Source organism: Symphalangus syndactylus, chromosome 21 (genome assembly GCF_028878055.3).
Source record: "Symphalangus syndactylus isolate Jambi chromosome 21, NHGRI_mSymSyn1-v2.1_pri, whole genome shotgun sequence".
Classification (NCBI taxonomy): Eukaryota; Metazoa; Chordata; class Mammalia; order Primates; family Hylobatidae; genus Symphalangus; species Symphalangus syndactylus.
Window position 1 is genome coordinate 48,795,499 of NC_072443.2, and position 13,614 is coordinate 48,809,112.

The 13,614-nt window shown below is 44.1% G+C and overlaps 1 protein-coding gene across 3 annotated transcripts in view; it reads right to left on the bottom strand.

Moving 5' to 3' along the window:
• Positions 1-1,148: 1,148 nt before the first annotated feature.
• Positions 1,149-13,614, bottom strand: part of HEG1 (heart development protein with EGF like domains 1) — a 90,848-nt gene continuing 78,382 nt past the window's right edge. For all 3 annotated transcript variants that reach the window (XM_055259284.2, XM_055259285.2, XM_055259283.2), the window contains 3 exons: positions 13,285-13,372; positions 9,153-9,327; positions 1,149-6,239 (listed from right to left, as the gene is read on the bottom strand). In XM_055259284.2, the coding sequence (XP_055115259.2) occupies positions 6,090-6,239; positions 9,153-9,327; positions 13,285-13,372 (413 nt within the window). In that variant the 3' untranslated portion in view covers positions 1,149-6,089. The remainder of the gene's footprint in view (positions 6,240-9,152; positions 9,328-13,284; positions 13,373-13,614) is intronic.

Here is a 13,614-nt window from a genome sequence, read left to right on the forward strand (position 1 = left end):
ATGTAAGATGAATCGGCCTAGAGATCTAATGTACGGTCTGAGTACCATGGTTAGTAATACTGTGTTGTATACTGAAAATTTGCTAAGAGAATAGATTTTAGGTGCTCTTACCACACACACACACACACACACACACACACACACACACACACACGTAACAATGAGATGATAGATATAATAATTTGCTTGACTATAATAGCCATTTCACTGTGTATATCAAAACATCATGCTGTATACCTTAAATATATACAATTTAAAAAATAAAATACAAACAAAAATTAGTATGAGGGGAGAGAAAGTCTGGAAATGATGTGATGTTTATAAGTCTGCCTAAGCTGAGTGGGAACAAGCAAGGGGTCAGTCCTGGGTTCCAGCTCAGACCTCAGTTGGGATTGTGAGCTGTGGGGAAGGGAGAGCTGAGTGGGTGGGGCTGGCTCAGGAGAGGAGAGTGCTACTGGCCACCTCCATTCATCTGGAAGGCCGTAGCCCTGATCCAACCTGCCAAAAGGTCACCTTCATGCCCCAAACTGCCATTACTGGCCTCCCCCAGTGCTAAGGTTTTTGCCATAAAGCATATGAGAGGTTCATCATCCCTGACCTGCAAGGCATCCAAGGAAGCAATTCATTCACGAATGTATATCTAAACAGGCAGCCACATCCCTCCGTCACCATGAGTGTAAGATCCATGGCCCACCATCTTAAAGTTCTGCAGATTCTCCCCACCAGAGCACACATAGGCTTACTTTCCCGTCTCCTCCAACACATGAAGAGTTGGCATGGAAGGGGTAGTGGGAGACATTGAGAAGGAAATTGTAAGTGTCTGAATTGGTCACTTATGCTCTCCAATTCACGTAAACAAAAGCAGGTGTTAGATTCTAAGTTTGGCTTCCTGCCATTTAGTTCTGTTTGTCCATCCCTCCCTCCATCTATCCATCCATCCATCCATCCATCCATCCATCCATCCATCCATCATCAAAAGTGTACTTCCCCAGTGCTGGGCACTGAGAATACAGAAATGACTCAGCCTCCACATTTGCCATGTGGAAGTTCACTGTACAGCTGTTCCATTGTTTAAGTGATGCCCTCCTGAAAAGTAACTTGTTGCATTCTGGTCTGGTTTTCTTGTTATTAAGAGGAAAACACACAACGAAAATGATATTAATTTTATTGCATTATTTTACTGACTAGAACGCCAGACTTATAATGGATATAAGTATAAAAATAGCCAAATTCTTACAAATAATACTTTGCTGCTACAGTACTGAATAATTAGTGGAGGTTGCAATTATAATACAACTTTAAATAACATTCTCATAATGAGTTTAACACAATCAACCAGGGGCTAAGGTTTAAAGGTTTACAAAGAGAAATCCAGGACAACATGAAAACTCCAAAAGTTCATATTCCAGCTACATGCTTCATTTAACCGTCAATCCACCAACACAAACATTAACAAAACTCAGAGCAACTCATGATGAAACAGTCGTTCTCTTTTTAGGACAGGCCAAGGTTAATACAGAAAGGTAAATGAGTCGGATTAGTTTCCCAGGCAGAACTGATTCCATCCCATCCCTGGCCTATCCCATCCTCCCTACCCAAGAAATCTGTAATGAAGTATGTTAAGTGCATTTTAAAAATCAGAATATGCAAATTCTTCAAAATGTCCTCTTTGAACATGCCCAGGTGACAGACCCAGTCTCGGACCTGTCTCTTTTTAGACCTAAACGGTCCCCCTTTGGTTTCATAGGGTTTTCTGTGAGGAGTTTACACCAGATATGATGGAGTATAACGCTAATGAAGATACTTTACTACAGCAAATTAATTGGCATTTAATACTTTCATGTTCCTACTATTTTAGTCAGTTATCTTTCTTGGAGATTTAAGAAAAAGAAAAAAAGAAAACATACCCAAAGGCAAACTCTACAAAACCAGTATCTCTATTTCCAAAAACACACATGAGAACCTCAGAATGACACTTTGTTAAGGGAGGAAATGAAATATCCCTTCTCATCCACACAAAAGCTTTCAGATAGGACAAAAAGATGATACTAAGGGTAATTTCAAGTAAAATACAAAGTATTGAAATACTGAACTTTGCATGCTTCCTCTTTCCAAAGAAGTGCTGTAGTCTCAAAATTGGTGTAATTTTAGAACTATGGGTCAAAACCCTAACTTTGGGTATGTTAGGCTAAACTTAGCCAAGGGCAACTGGACTGGACAGCTCCTCGTCCTCAGGCAGAGTTAAATCAGCTTACAGGACACCTGGGCACCTCACCAGGGGGCAACACAGTTTCACGCAGGCACCAAAAAGCCACGCGAGGTGGGTGACCCAAAGGTGCCTGCTCTGGGAACTTTCACATCTGAATAGGTGTCATCCTTCAACGGCATATTCTTGGGTAGCCATCCAGCCTAGGAGTCCAAAGATGCTGCCCTCTCCCTTGGGCCCACTTTAAGAGTTACCTCTTTAAGAACTCAATTGTCACATCTTAGTTTTTGACCTCAGATGCCATCAGCCAGCTTGACTGAACCACCTATCAGCAATTTTGGCTCTAAATGACTTAGCTGCTTCTGAAAATATACTTCCCCTCAAAGGAGGAAGATGTGTCAGCGTTTAAGACATTCCACTGAATATGTTCCCAATTCTGAAAACAGTTCACAAAAATATGCTTCCAGTATGTGGAAGCCATGGCCTCACCATAGGAACAAGGCAAGCAGCTCTCAGATGGATGTGTATGTCTGACTGCGCTTGTCAGAAACCCAGGTCCTTGCCTTCCACTTCCTATATATACCAAAGCCACGTGCCAGTGTGCTTCTTGCTGAGCACAAGCCAGTCACTATTTTCTTAATGACAAGTGTCTAAGAAATATATATAAAAACCAATCTGAAAGCACATTTTCAAAAGGGTATTCAGCATTTTTTTTTTCATTTCATGTCATTAATTTGGTTACTCCTTAAAAATAATATTAAGGTTCCTTAAAAACATAACTTATCTTTAAAGCCCTTTCTCTCTTGCCCTCTTTGATATTTAAGGTACACAGGACGGTGAGGGGTGTCCCAGACAGTAAGGCAGGGGGCTACAGTGGGCAGAGCAGCCGCGGGAGTCAGGCAGACAAGGGTTTCAGTCCTGCTTCTACAAGGCAAGCTATTTATCCTCTCTGAAGGTTTCTGTATCTGAGAAATGGGCAATTCCATGCCCACCTCTCGAGGATGCTGTGAGGAGCCTTGCCCAGAGCCTGGTCATGGTAGGAGCATGTCAGTTCATCCGCCTAAAGAAACAGACTCCAGGGCCTTGGGCTGGCTCAAGCGGCAGAGGAAAAGACAATGGCAATAAGACCCTCTGGAGCTTAAACCAAACCACTGATACCAGGGAGCCAGCCAGCCACCCTTCCCTGCTGCAGTGTGTGACGGGACATACAGATGCCCCTGCGCCCGGCTCCTCTCTACAGAGGTTTAAGCATCTTTTGAGCAGTTACACATCACTTGCCCCTTCCTCTCACCTTCCCCCATCTGTGGGATATTGGTGCAGGATTGTGGCATCTGCGCATGTGAATCACACACCCCAAGTGCAGGGGCTGACATGGAGCACTGTGTCTGGGTGGAGAGCCTTGGCGTGCCAGGTGTGCATCCAGGCCTCTTCTGCTACCAGGTGTTTCCCCTCGGCCTAGGCGGGACCCTTCTGCAGCTAGGAACCCAATGCAGGAGTGCAGCTGGCCTCTCCCTTCCTCACTGGGTCACAGACATGCTTTACTCATGTCCCCTTAGAGCCTCATGCTCTGGAGGTGCCTTCCCCACCCCCACACGCCTCCTGGAAACTGTGGAGACTGTGTGAACTCAACCTTGTGGGTGCCTCCTTTTTATCTCAGTTAAAACAACAAAATAAAACACTCTTAATCCACTCCATACGCAAGAAACCCATGAACAAGAAGCATTGTTAGAACTCACAGGACACCGTTTTCTGGATGTTGAGATTCTTCCCAAGAATGTTTTCAGGACAGAACACTTCATTTTGTGGAGCTGAAGGCTTCTGGCTCCGATAGAGGAGATGATTTGTCAGCTGTGATGTCAGCTGAAGGCAGTGGAAGTGTATGCCTGGGAATAGCCTCCCTACGTGGTTCTTCCCACAGCTGCGGGTCCTGGGGATGAGCAGGCATGCTGCGGAAGGAGCCAAGAAGCCTAGTCTGTGGGCTCAGGTGAGCTGCAGGAGCTCAGAACTCTCCGGTTAGGTGCGAGGCCGTGGGCCACAAACGGCCATTGGTTCTACAGAGAGAGAGGTAAGGCCCAAGATTTCAAAAAGGCGACACTTTGAAATTTTAGGTTAGCCTCCACTGATAAAAACAGTTCTCCTTTTATTTATCTCATGGATGAGTGCAATTTAACTACTAAAATGCACCTCCCCTGACTAGGACTCCTGCTACAGCAGGGTGATGGTGAGTGGCGGGGACCATGGGACACAGGAGTTCATGCTTAAAACCATCAGGTCCAAGGATTATGTAAGAATAGGGATTATATTTAGGGGACCTTGAAGAAACAACCAGGCCCAGGGCAGAACTGTCCCCAATGGCTGCACCATTTCCAGAAATGAGAAGTGGGGCTCCCCGCTTCAGGGCAGAGACAATTCTTTTACCTCTGTATTCCCCTCACTTTATCCAAAACCAGGATGCCCCAAAGCAGGCCAATAAACACAGTTCCCCAGGTGGCAATTAAAGACCCGAGTACTGGATGTCTCCCTGGCAGGACCCACATCACAGGCATAATAAATAAGACGAGTGGAACTTCCTTCCCGAAGGTCAACCCTCAGTTCCTTGACCAACCGGAAGTCTTCAGTTCTCCCACACTGACTGGAAGTATAACCACGTTTCTGGAGGGTGCGACACAGCCATATGAAGAGGTACAAATGACTGGGTGAGAAAAAAAGTTATTTCTTCAGCCGAATAAACAGCTTTGAGTGGTTGAAAGTTTACATGGGGTTTGTAGACATGAGATTCTGGGAACAAAGTGCTGCAGTAGCAGGTGAGCAAACTCACGTGTGGCTCCATCTCGGCTCCCTGTTCTTCCTCAAGAATCCACGCAGCTTCCCAAAGCACTGTTGATGCAGGAAATCTAACCTGCCTATTCAGCCCATCCCTCTAACCACATCCAGCTGCAGGGGCTCAACAAGCTGCTTTCCTAGAGTGGTGAAACCTGCATTCATTTTGACATTTCTCCTCCATACACAGCTGCCTCTGGCCTCCACAATGGTGATCAGAGTCCCAGGCCCCAGGCTAGGCCCTCATCGATGAAAAGTGCCCCCCTGCCTGCAATCTGCCTGCTGAGCCTCCAGCTAAAACCAAATATAAGTTGTTTTGCCCTGATCCAGGCTTGTTTGAAAAAGTGAGATTTCACTGCAAAGAGATTAAAAAAAAAATCTTAAATAAATGTGTCACCTTGACTTAAAAAAACACATTGCAGTTGTGTGCTGTGCCTCACGCATTTCCTCATTGTGGGAGTTGGCTTGGAAACTGTAGCATAAGAAACATGAAAATACTGTCCGTTCAACGGCGACATCTTCAGACTTTAGTGGTACGCTCATCCTCATCTGTTGTTTAGCACACAGGTGCTGGGCAGGAAAATAATTAACAAGCCAGTATTTTGCTGCAAATAAATCACCAAATTGCTGCCTATGGAAGTGTCTCAGGAAAGGAAGCCTTCTTTCTGGAACAGTCTTGAAACAGATCCAAAAGGAAACCTCCCACCCAATTTACTAAAGTGCAAATGAAGGGAAAACCAGGCCCCTGCACTGATGTCTAGTGGTCTGCCCTGGCTAATAGTCGCCCTGGTGCCAGTGCCATGGTGCAGTCACTCAGAGAGACTCTCTTGATACTGGCCCACATTCACATTCACAGTAACAACAAAGGTGCTGAATGAGCAGCCTGTGGTTCCACATCCACCTGTCCCCTCCACTGTGGTCACGCCCCGCATGCCTGTCCCTCTTCCTGCTTGCCACTCAGTGTGGCTCCCGACAAATCCTGGGCGCAGCCTCCTGGTGCAGTCCTCTGAGCAGAGGTCCCAGGTGACTGGCTCAGAGCAATGGGTCCCTCTCTCTCCTGGACTTAAAAGTAGTCTCTTCTTCTGCTTTCATCACTGATGAAAGACGGGTTATACTGTCCGGGGAAAATGCAAGAATGCCGTGATCCTGGCAGTCCAGTGTAGGCCGGGTAGAGTCCGTTTCGTTCAAGTTCTGGATTCCTTACACTTGTGGGCTGGTTGCCAAAGAGAAAAGAAGGAAAGTCAATTTATCATCCTTGGGTTTAAATTACAGTGTTAAATCCCAATGATTTTAGACCAATGTAAGAAAGATCTGGGTTTATCCTGTATGATGTGGTTCTACTGATTATTTCTAATTTTTTTAAAGTATCTTTCTCTCTGGAGCACGACCCACTTTAAATCCTTCCTGTCCCTGACCATGCAGAAGGCGGCTGATGCAAATGGAGGAACTGACCTTTGTAAGGTCCTACGACCACCTAGTTGGACACCAAACTAGGAGGCCAACAGCAATCCTCAAGTGACCAGTTTGATCTCAAAAAAAGGCTCCCTGGGAATAAGAGGGGCTACTTTGAGGCCTTCGTAATAGCACCAAAGGTAAATTATTTCTTGGCAGAAATAAAATACTAGCTACTGTGTATCATAAATGAGTTGCAGGAGGGCCCAATGTGGGAATCACCTGGACGACACCTGAGCCCACTGTGTGGAACAGCTTGTCTACCCAGGTGACAGCTTCATGCCCTAAGCTTAGGCTCTGCCTCTACAGACTGCTCAGCCAGCTATCTTTTTTCCTTCCTTCTTTTTCTTTTCATTCTTTCTTTTTCTCCTTCCTTTCCTTTCTCCTTTCCCTTTCTTTCTTTTTCTTTTTTTACCTTTCCCTCTATTTCTTTTCCTTTCTCTTTCTTTTTTTAGATGGAGACTCACTCTGTCGCCAGGCCGGAGTGCAGTGGCGCAATCTCAGCTCATTGCAACCTCTGCCTCCTGGGTTTGAGGTATTCTCCTGCCTCAGCCTCCCGAGTAGCTGGGACTACAAGTGCACGCTACCAAGCCCAGCTAATTTTTGTATTTTTAGTAGAAACGGGGTTTCATGTTAGCCAGAATGGTCTCGATCTCTTGACCTCGTGATCCACCTGCCTCGGCCTCCCAAAGTGCTGGGATTATAGGTGTGAGCCACCACGCCCGGCCTTTTTTTTTTTTTTTTTTTGAGACAGGGTCTTGCTCTATTGCCCAGCCTGGAGTGCAATGGCACAAACACTGTTCACTGTAGCCTTGACCTCCTCGGCTTAAGTGATCCTCCTGCCTTAGCCTCCTGAGTAGCTGGATCTACAGGGGTCCACCACCATGCCTGGCTAATTAAAAAAAAAAAAAATTTGTAAAGACAGGGTCTCACCATGTTGCCCAGGCTGGTCTTGAACTCCTAGGGTCAAGCAATCCCCCCACCTTGGCCTCCCAAAGTGATTACAGGGATTATAGGCATGAGCCACCGTGCCTGGCCAGCCTGCTATTTTTGGAATAAAAATGGGGTTCATTTATATTCTTGACTACATTTATTTAAGGTAACTCTTTAATACCATGAAAACATGCCATGAAGTTGGTTCCTATGATGCCACAGGCCTGTTTGTTGCTAGTTATTGAACCGTGCTGGGGCTGAGGAGTCCCGAGTAAAGGATGAGAGTGTGGGGACACACCAGGGTAAAATACCAGCTCAGTTATGGCTTCAGTTAGTAAAGGAAAAGGACTTTCCTGATAAACAGAGAAACAAAGCCCAATGCAGAAATATCAATGGGAATATTTTTGCTAGAGCTAAGTTTGTATCTCTTTATGTTTTTTTCCTTATTTATAACTTTTTGTTCTTCCTCTAGGTTCAAATTTTTCAAAAAGAGTCCATGGAAATAAACAGCTCCTTAGCATGAACAAACTTGTCCCTCCCATCCGAAGTCTGAATCCCCATGGTTAATTCCCATAGCAACCCAGAGGAATTATGGTTTCTGTCATAAGATTTTCTAACACCATTAAGTCCCCACGGGGCAAGGTTTCACATTTATTGCTATTCCTCAAACAGCTCCACATGGCACAAGAAGTCACCTGATAACCGTTTACTTTTCAGCTCAGATACGCCTGTTCATGTTTGCTTTGTGGTTGATACAGTGATATGAAATGAGCTGAGCAGTTTACAGGAATATGACACAGGTTAAATTCAATATGGAAGGGAAGCAGCAAGGGTTCAAGGTTGTCTCCTACCTTTCCAAATGATGCAGTCCAGGCTGGACATAGCAAATTATTAAAGGCATACTGAGTATACAATATTCTAAACCCGAGAAGTGCTTGTTGAGGACGACATTGAATTGTTGCTCTCTTTATACCTTTTCCCCATCCCCTAGTTGGTTTTTTTTGTTGTTGTTTATTTTATTATTGTTGTTGTTGTTGTTATTATTTGAGATAGGATCTCACTCTGTTGCCCAGGCTGGAGTACAGTGGTGCAATCTTGGCTCACTGCAACCTCTGCCTCCCCAACTCAAGCAATCCTCCCATCTTAGCCTCTCAGGTAGCTGGAACCACAGGCAAGCACTACCATGCCAGAATAATTTTTTGTAGAGATGAGCATGGTTTCTGTAGAGACATGGTTTCACCATGTTGCCCAGGCTGGTCTCAAACTCCTGGACTCCTAAGATCTGCCCACCTCGGCCTCCCAAAGTGCTGGGATTACAGGTGTGAGCCACTGTGCCCAGCCACCAATCCTCTAGTTTTAAGTACCTAACCACACAAGGTAAGCATGGCAGACAGGAGATAAAAATGAAAGGCCCCAAGGCTAAATATCACTAAATTCTTGCTCTACCTTTCAGTATCCATTCCTATAACTTAAAAGCCAAGTTTAGTAACAAGAGGGTTACTGCTACAACCACATAAATATAATGTGCTTTATGGAAATATCCTTCATACTTCAATAGCAACACTGATAAGTACCATGCAAATAGATAGACTGTAGGTAAACTGAATAGTAAATCAGAGTTTCATGCCACTACTCTTTAACCCTTAACTAACTGTAATGCTTTTACTACAACAAAACAGAATTCTTTTACTTCTCAGAGGAACCGGGGGCCCTGGGGTCATCCTGACACAGGAATACACACCGAGTAGTATACATCCGTCATCTGGAGGAGGTTTTTGGTACTTCCATTCTCATGCATTTCAATAGCTTCTCGGCCCCATTCTTGTGAGCGAGGATTTTTGGGGTATTCAGCATATGGGGACATTTGGAAATCTCCACTTTTGAAGATGAGTTTGCTTATGTCATTTTTATTCTTTCTGTGGGATACAGAAATATTTGTAAAGCTCAATTCTGTAAAGAAGTGATATCTGTGAAAGCACCAACTATGATTTTATAATGTAAATTTAACTGAAAGCTATCATTATATTTATTTGTAGCTGCCCACTGAGTAGTATTATTATTGTTGTTATTTAGTATTTTCCTACAACAAGTAAATATGCAGTTAGGTGCAAAAAAAGATACAAAAAGTCTTCCAACCCCAAAGGGCCAGATTATCAGGGAGTGGGGGAGAAAAACAGTGGCATTAGGGCAGATTTAGACTCTTCTACAGGACAGAGATCACTGTGTCTTGGGGGTGGCCAGGAAAACAAGGGTCATAAATTCACAGAATGCTGGAGCCAGAGGGGCCCTTAGACTCATTCTAGTCCAGTGGATCCCGAGCTGCCCAAGCATCAGAATTTACATGGGAAGAGTCTGGGTCTCCCCCAGATTGACTGAATCAGGAGCTCTGGGGATAGGATGGGGCAGCTCCAGCTCAGTAAAGAGACCTGACTTGTCTTCTGGGTCACCTTTTGCTACTAGAAGGTTTGGAACTAGAATTCAGGCCTTCAACTCCCCAGGCAGTGCTCTTTCTACTACAAAAAGCAAATATTTCACAAGTCATAAAAACAGAATGGTTTATTTATGAAAAAGCCCACCTATTTATACACCTGTACAAATTCTCATTTCAGCAGGTTACAGAAATGCTACTTGTGAGATTTCACTGACTGCGAATTGTTGGAATCTGTGTTCTTCACCTATCTAACCGGCCCAGGATCAGAAATTTTAAATTATATTTGTCACAGATAGGATAATCTGAAGTCTTTTTCTTTCTACCTTACTTAAACTACAAATAAGTTTTCTAGGGAAGGCAAAAAGTGACTCAGGGTCATAAAACCAAATGTCTAGCATGTGGCTTAGGCGCTGGCTCTTTATAGAAGTTGGGAACAGACCTGCCACTGTGTTGCTTCCTGGTGGGTGGGATACCTGGGCTCAGACAATGACATACTCATGCACAACTACCTTGTCTTCTCAGGAGCCAGCAGACACAGGCTCCTTCCCCAAATGGGTACACCATAGAGTACAGAACACATAGCAAATATGAGGCTTCTGTCCCTTGAGCGCTCAGGTTATGTCCCTCTAGGTAACCATTCCTAGTCTCATCCCCTGAAGTTTATTTCCACTCATATGGTTTATCTTTGATGATTTGACAGCAATTTGGAAAATGATAGGCAAAGGCTATACCATAAGGCCTGCATTCCTAGTTGGGCAGTTAGGGCACATTGCTCTCTGCTGCCTTTTTGGAGACGGAGAATATCTTAAAATGTCCTTTATGTCAACGGTAGAAAAGATAACTAGCTATTTTGGGAGGTTCCCCCCATCTGTTACATCTAGATAATTCCTGCCATTATTATCATCTAAGTCAGAGGTCATAATTTTCCCTTATCTGAATAGATCATCACAGAGAAGGGGAATCAATTTCCTTCTTTCTCTTCCTTTTCCAATAGAAACCCAATCTCAGTGGTTTCCAGGAAGCCCAAAACATCCCACATTGCTGCTACAACTTCTCTACTGCAAAAATATTTCATCTTTCTTTCTTTGTCTGCTTCCCTCTCTGTACATAGCTTTACTGAGAAACAGTTCACATATCATACAATTCACTCATTTAATGGTTTCTGGCACATTCAGACTTGCGCAACCATCATCACAATTTTAGAACAGTTTCATCACCCCAAGAAGAAACCCCATACCCCTTAGCCACCATCTTCCAATTCTCCCCTTTTCCCCACCACCCTGGCCCTAGACAGCCATTAATCTACTTTCCAACTCTATTAGATTCGCCTATTTCAGATAAGTCATATAAATAGAATCATACAATAGGTGGTCTTTTGGGACTGGCTTGTTTCACTTAGCATATTTTCAGGGTTCACCCATGTTATAGTATGTATCAGTACTTCATTCATTTTATGCTGGAATCATATTCCATTGTAGAAATATATCATATTTTGTTTATCCATTGACGAACATTGGTAGAGTTTTCACTTTTTGGCTATTGTAAATAATGTTGCTGTGAACATTCATGTGAAGTTTTTGTGTGAGTGTACCTTTTCACTTCTCTTAATATACCTAAGAGTGGAAGTGCTGGGTCCATTGGTAACTGTCTTTAACTTTCAGACTTTTTCAAAGTGGCTGCACCATTTTACATTCCCACCAGCAGTGTATGGGGGGTTCTAATTTTTCCACATCCTCACCAATGCTTGTTATTTTCTAGGTGTTTTTTTGTTTTGTTTTGTTTTGTTTGAGACGGAGTCTGGCTCTGTCACCCAGGCTGGAGTGCAGTGGCATGATCTCAGCTCACTGCACCTTTGCCTCCCGGGTTCAAGCAATTCTCCTGCCTCAGCCTCCCGAGTAGCTGGGATTACAGGCATGCACCACCACACCCGGCTAATTTTTTTATATTTTTGGTGGAGACAGGGTTTCACCATGTTGGCCAGGCTGGTCTTGAACTTCTGATCTGAAGTGATCCACTCACCTCGAACTCCCAAAGTGCTGGAATTACAGGCTGAGCCACTGTGCCCAGCGGCTATTTTCTATTTTTTTTTTTTAATAGCCATCTTAGTGGGTGTGAAGTGGTGTCTCATGGTGGTTTCGATTTGCATTTCCTAGGTGACTAATGATGTTGACTATCTTTTCGTGTGTGCTATGATCAGGATATAGTTTATCCCCACCCAGTCTCATGCTGAAATTTAATCCCCAGTGTGGAGGTGCTAGGGGATGGGGCCTACAGGGAGGTGTTTGGGCCATGAGGGCAGATCTCTCATGAAAGGACTAATACCTTTCCTGGGAGAGCTGGTTGTTCAAAAGAGCCTGATACCTCTCCCCTAGCCCCCCACCTCTTGCTTTCTTTCTCATCAGGTGGCTCCCTTCATCTTCCTCCAGGAGTGGAAGCAGCCTGAGGCCCTCACCAGATACAGATGCTCAATCTCAAACTTTGCAGCCATCAGAATTGTGAGCCAAATAAACCTTTTTCTTTAGAAATTACCCACTGATATGGTTTGGCTATGTCCCCATCCAAATCTCATCTTGAATTCCCACATGTTGTGGGAGGGACCTGGTGGGAGATGGTTGAATCATGGGGGTGTGGGTCTTTCCCATGCTGTTCTCATGATAGTAAATGAGTCTCATGAGATCTGATGGTTCTATAAGGGGGAGTTTCCCTGCACAAGCTCTCTGTTTGTCTGCTGCCATTCACGTAAGACATGTCTTGCTCCTCTTTGCCTTCCACCATGATTGTGAGGCTTCCCCAGCCATGTGGAACTGTAAGTCCATTAAATCTCTTTATTGTGCAGATTGCTCAGCCTTGGGTATGTCTTTATCAGCAGTGTGGAAATGGACTAATGCACCTAGCCTCAGGTATTCCTTTATAGCAACACAAAACGGACTAAGATAATGTGCTTACCGGCCATCTGTATCTCTTCTTTGAAGAAATGTCTATTCAAGCTTTTTGTCCAGTTTTAAAATTAGATTGTTGAGTTGTAAGAGTTCCTTCTATATTCTAGATACAAGTCCCTTATTAGACACAGAATTTGCAAGTGTTTTCTCATGCAACCCATATTTGCAAGCATGGGTTGCCTTTTCACTTTCTTGATAGTGTCCTTGGGAGTACAAAAGTTTTTAACTCTGATGAAGCCCAATTTATTTCTTTTTTCATTTCCTGCTTGTGTTTTCGGATATTCTTTTCTAATAAAGAAAATGAAGTTCCATTTACTCCCCTTCTTTTTCCTCACAGGCACCAACTACGATGAATTCCCTTTCTCCTTTTTTAAAAATGGGTTAGTCACACACTATGGTTTAATATTGTGAACCATCTCAAGTATCCCATAAAAGAATACAAACTGACCCTTGTATAGCACAGGCAAAGGAACAGGATTGGAGTCTGAACTCTCATCACTTACCTGCAACAGGTAACAATCAGTGCGATGCCTAGGATGAGCAGGAGCCCACCTCCCGCGGCTGCGATCACCACAGTGATAAGCTGATAGGCTAAACGTAAAACAAACAAAAAAGTGTATTGGCTGGAGGTAATGAAGGAATCAGTGAGTTCTCAAGAATGGCCTCCCCTGACTCTACGGTCACCACCCTGCCTTGAGGGGTGCTTTCGCCTACAACTTCCTACTCTCTGGCAAGGGATCCTCAATGGCTATCTCCAAGGCTCTCCATATTAAGAAAAGTTTTTTCTTTTTTTTTTTTTTTCTGAGACAGAGTCTCGCCCTGTCGCCCAGGCT